Below are 4864 nucleotides of genomic sequence, written 5' to 3'. Positions count from 1 at the left end.
TGGAAGTCAGCTGTGTGCTGCCACAGCCCCAGTTCTCAACTCTGTACGCAAACGGTTATACCTGAAGAATGCAAGTGCAAAGCCTGCGCAGTGAATAAGCAGCCAGGGATGTAACTTGCATGTTCAGAGGGAGGAACTCCTCAGCGTAATGGTGAGGAGAGAGGAAGGCCCTGTTTTCACCTCTCAGTGCCACGACCTCTGTGCCATGAACATGCTTAGTGCTGCTCAGAGGAGGCATTTTTGTCCTCTGCTAGTCAACTAGGTGAACCTGTTTCACTAGATTAAGAAAGAATTCTAGAAAGCATGAGCCCTGCCAACTTGCTAATACTACATTCATTCCTTGCACTGTTGTCTCCCTTGAGAAAGCTGCTCAACTGTTCATTCAAGGAGTAATTCAGCTGAACGCCTCTGGCAGGAGCTATTTACCGGGGGTAAGGACACTAACCTGGACAGTTCAGCTTAACGGTTGCATGTTAGGAGAGAAAAAAAAAAACTAGGCTGAAAGAACTGATGACAAATAGAAGAGCGCTGTTGAATGTTATTCCAGTGATTTCATCATCTGAAGGGGAAAATAGCCTATGTAATAGCAAGATGTGCTGCTGCTGAAGGAAACAAATTTGTATGTGAGGGTAGATGGGAGGGGAAGCCAGCATTCAAGTTCAGGTCACATAGAAGGCTTTCTTTTTAAATAGGTTTTGCAAGAGAAGTTTTCACTTCAGGTGTTCACTGTGCTGGTCTCTTTGTAGCAAAACAAACTGGTCCTTTCTCTTACGGATATGCAGCACAGGATGCTTTTGCTCAATTTCACTGCAGGTCCTAGAACAGTTTTAGGCTACATCAAGGCAGCCATTCTCAGATATCTTAACTGCTGTTGATGTTCATAGTATTTATAAATGGAATGACAGAAACAACTCCTGTAAGTAGCCTTTAAGTTGGCTTTCTCAACTTCTTTGTGTCCTGTCTAACTACAGAGCTGGATGATGGACTAGTCTGAAATACTGACCAGTTTCCTCTGTGAAAATCAAGTTGCCTTTCTGACAAAATACCCCAGAAAATGAACGGATACTGTCCCTTGCAGCAGAAGTATTTTGGTACTAAAGGGGCCCAGTTAGGTGGAGGGCATTATAAGGTATTTCTAAGCAGCGCAATATGCAGACTTAGTAACTGTGAGTCCTGATGCAGACTATTCTGGTTTCCTACATACACTGCTGTATTCATGCATCTCCAAAAAAATAGAGTGACCTCGCCCCATGGCTGAGAAGCTCCCACAAGCAGGATGTCAGCTATCAATTGGCTCTGCAAAGTGTCCTGGAATTCATTCTGAATATATTTTTGCTTTCTATGTGGAAAAAGAAATAAGTATAAATTCTCATTTTATGCTGTATTTTGTACCTTAGTTGTGTTTGAAAATGTTTTGATTTTTGGAAACAATCAAAATAAAACAATGGCATCTTTGTATCCACTTGGCGTGTGTGACTGGTGACACTCCGGATAGGCTACCTGGAAATGCTGGTTAGTGGTCCTGTGTGCTTTCTCTCCCACCTACTGAAAGTCATCTTTCCATAGAGGTGTGAGCCCTGGGCCGCCTGTACTTGACTGCAGCAGTTATCCTTCCTGCAGTGGTGGGGGGTAGCTTGAGGCTGTTAGAACACAACTTAATTCCACCCCCCTATTCCCCTGCTCAACTGTAACTAGTAACTGGAATGGGCAAACACTTCAGCCAGCCTTGTGCACCCTCTAGAACTGTTATACAACAGGCTTCAGGCCATGTATTTATCGTAAAATTTATTTGCCATTGGTTGCTTTCTTGAAGTTCTTGGGTTTTCGATGATGACTCTTGAATTTCTTCTTTAAAGGGCCTGACTGTTTCTGTAGAGAAAAAAAAAGTTAATCAGCTTTTTTCCAAAACCCAAATCCAGCCCTGCCCATAACAGCATAAAAACAGTGTGGTCTCTTACCAACAGAGCTGGCACAGGCCTGGTCCCAGAGCCAGCCTGGATGGCTCCTTGCCCTGTCCTGCAAGTTAGCGTCCCTTTCTCTGACAGGGTTATAGTTTCATTAGATACAAATGGTGACTGTCTCCTCATAGAAATGAACCTAAACTTCAGTCAGCCTTCGCTTTCCAGTTTGATTGGGTTATAAATGATCCTGCCTCTCCCTCAGGGGCTGCCTTAGAGAGTTAAAGGTTTGTCCATTTTTATATACATAACATCTGCCTGATTCCCAAACTGAGAAGGATCAAGGTATGTCCTGTAATGCAGGACCTGGCCAGCTCCTAAAAGAGCCAGAAAAAGGGTTTAGAAGGACCCTGTGACTTCAAAAGGGATTAACTTGTATATGGGGAAGGAAGATCACAGAACCCACAAGACATGCTTCAGTTTCCCTGTTAAAGAGCATGCGGCAGGATCCCACCAAAGCCGAGCTATTTATACAGGCAGGAACATCCCTCGTTACCACAGACGGGATAAACATTCACTGGTAGTGATTCACACCTCAGGATGCGAGTCAGTGGCTGCCACACAGGGAAAGTCTATGTTCCTGAGCAGCTTTGCACCTTCTGCTGGTTCTCAGAAGGGAATGGATCAGACAAACACCTACAGGATGGGATCCCAGTCCCACCCTCCCCTGCTGCTGCACGTGGCAGTGTGACTCCCACCTTTCCCCTTTTGTTGCCAACTGCTCTGCTGACATCCATTCTTCCACCGTCCTCTCTGTTCACATCACCGTTCTGCTTAGCCCCGTCATCCTCGCTGTCTGTTGCAAAGTCATCGCGGCCTTTTGTGGTTTGTGGAGCTGCTGGACTTTTTTCTGGGAACAGTGCAGCTAAAATACAAAGATTTAGCTCAGGATCAGTTCACTGTGCAGACAGGCTCTGCCTCCCCCTAACTTTACTTTGAGAGCATCTTAAAGGTGATTTGCCAAGCTATTTCCAGCCTTCAAGCATGTATGTGTCACTGCTGAAACACTTGAGAAATAAACACACTGCTGTTTTATTAGAAACGTGCCTGGTGCTCTCATGAGCTCTGTTCTGGGAACCCTTCATCACAGGCGGTTCTGTGGTGTTACACCTCTGCTCTCCTCCAGACGTAAGTGAGCAGAACGGCCTGACCAACCTCTGTCAGACTCCAGGACTTGCTGAGAAATGAGGAAAGCAGAGACACCTACAGCAGCAAATCCCAGTGGATCTGGTATCCCTCCCCTCACACCTTATGTGATCCAACTCTGGTTATTACTTAGCGATAACTGCATTTCTTATTTGGTGGTGGTAAGCTTTTCCGAACTCAAGAACCCCCAACTGGATGGAAGTCACATGCCTCTGGCACGAGAGCAGTACAAAGAAGCCAGGAGAAAATGAGCAATTAAACTCCCTTCAGGATATAGATGATACCAACGTTCTTACTCACGTGGGTACAGGTCACTCATGCTGTCGTCTGTCTCCTCTCCGTCCTCATCACTGGACTTTGGCTCCCAGAATTCCTCTTTTCTGTAAGGCTGCCTGCTCCCATTCATTTGGTCATCAGAGTGCTGCGTTCGCTGTTTCTTCTGTCGCAAGCAAGCAGGGACGTACTCCACTCCTTCCTTCTGGCACTCCTCATCTAATAGCGCAATCGGGCAGCACTTAGCAAAGCCACACAGTTGCCTTACTCCTTTTCATTTCCAGCTCTAGCTTATATTAAACGCAACTCAAAATAATGTCAAGCTCCAACTCCAACATGCATTCATGTAATCTACAGTGATACTATGGACCATGAAAAATGGGAAAGTTGTTAACACAGAGACTGTGGTGGATGTGTGAACCACCCTCTCTGGGGAAGTTTTAAAACCGTTCCTCTCAAGTGAGGATGTTCCAAGGTATCTGCTAGAGGCCAACTGCTCCCTATATCTGGGATCCTCCTTCCTCGCTGAGGAACACACACAGCAACAACAGTACATTACTGTCATTCTACAGAAAATGGATTCCCCTTCCTCCATGTAGAGCTATTAGAATCTCAACACCTCAGGGGAAAAAAAAAGTCAGCTGGTTGTACCTTCAGAAAAGCCACTTACATGTTTTTAGGGCCTTCTGATAGCGCTTCCCTTGGACATGACGCAGCACGTGCTCTGGAAACTTGTTGATGTGTCTCAGAGTCAGCTTGCAAAACAGCTGGTGTCTGAAAGACACAGAAAGAAAGAGCCAGTGACAAGAGTTTAAGTATGCTATTACTTAATAACTTTTCACTTATAAGCACTGTGCTCAAAGTTGATAAATACTTTATAAAGACTTTCCCAGCCTCCCAAAACCCATAAACACTCAAGAACTTTGTAAAGCTCGACCACCTCATGTCTGAGACTTAACAAGTGTGAAGCAGAACACACAAGAGGAAGAATACGTACAGATTCTTTGTGCTGGGCACAATATGAGGCTCAAACTTGCCGTAGTCAAACTCTCTGGCGGATTTTATCAGCCGCTGATACCTCTTGCCATTGGTATAAGCCTGCAGCTCCGACAGCCGACATGGCATCTCGTGGCCTGTCAGCCTGCATCTCACCTGAAGAAAAACGACGTCTGGTCAGGGAAGCCCATGGGATTATCCCAGAGCTGGGGACGGCGGGAGAGACCTCATGCTGCCACCAGCGTCCTCCTCCCCGGCCCTCCTCCGACTTCCACAGCGGGAGAAGAGCTCCCGGGCCAGGGAGCTCACCGGCGCCGAGCCCACCTGCCGGGGTATCCTCCCCGGCCTGACACCAACCGGCCTCGTCCCCCCTCACAGCCGCCCCAGGGGACGCGGCCCCGGCATCCCCTCACGAACCCCTCAGGGAGGCGGCCCCGGTCCCCCTCATGGCCCTCCTCCGGGAGCGGCCCCGGCCCTCAAGTCGCCCCTCA

The 4864-nt window shown here is 47.2% G+C and overlaps 1 protein-coding gene across 1 annotated transcript; it reads right to left on the bottom strand.

Moving 5' to 3' along the window:
- Nucleotides 1–1765: 1765 nt before the first annotated feature.
- Nucleotides 1766–4821, bottom strand: SURF2 (surfeit 2). Its single transcript, XM_009892318.1, has 6 exons — nucleotides 4791–4821; nucleotides 4375–4546; nucleotides 4048–4151; nucleotides 3405–3596; nucleotides 2657–2823; nucleotides 1766–1869 (listed from the first exon to the last, which is right to left on the bottom strand). The coding sequence occupies exons 1-6, from the start codon at nucleotides 4819–4821 to the stop codon at nucleotides 1786–1788; spliced, it is 750 nt and encodes a 249-aa protein (XP_009890620.1). The 3' UTR covers nucleotides 1766–1785.
- Nucleotides 4822–4864: the final 43 nt, after the last annotated feature.

The sequence above is a fragment of the Charadrius vociferus genome, unplaced genomic scaffold, assembly GCF_000708025.1.
Source record: "Charadrius vociferus isolate BGI_N301 unplaced genomic scaffold, ASM70802v2 scaffold549, whole genome shotgun sequence".
Taxonomy (NCBI): Eukaryota; Metazoa; Chordata; class Aves; order Charadriiformes; family Charadriidae; genus Charadrius; species Charadrius vociferus.
This window is presented reverse-complemented; position numbering and strand designations above follow the sequence as displayed.

Excerpts from the sequence above, each read along its gene's own strand:
- SURF2 (XM_009892318.1), bottom strand. The coding sequence starts at position 4,821 with ATGAGGGGGACCGGGGCCGCCTCCCTGAGGG. Across the intron at positions 4,547-4,790 it reads CGGGGCCGCCTCCCTGAGGG|ACGTCGTTTTTCTTCAGGTG; the intron begins GTTCGTGAGGGG and ends TTCCCTGACCAG. Across the intron at positions 2,824-3,404 it reads CATGAGTGACCTGTACCCAC|CTGCACTGTTCCCAGAAAAA; the intron begins GTGAGTAAGAAC and ends TTTGTATTTTAG.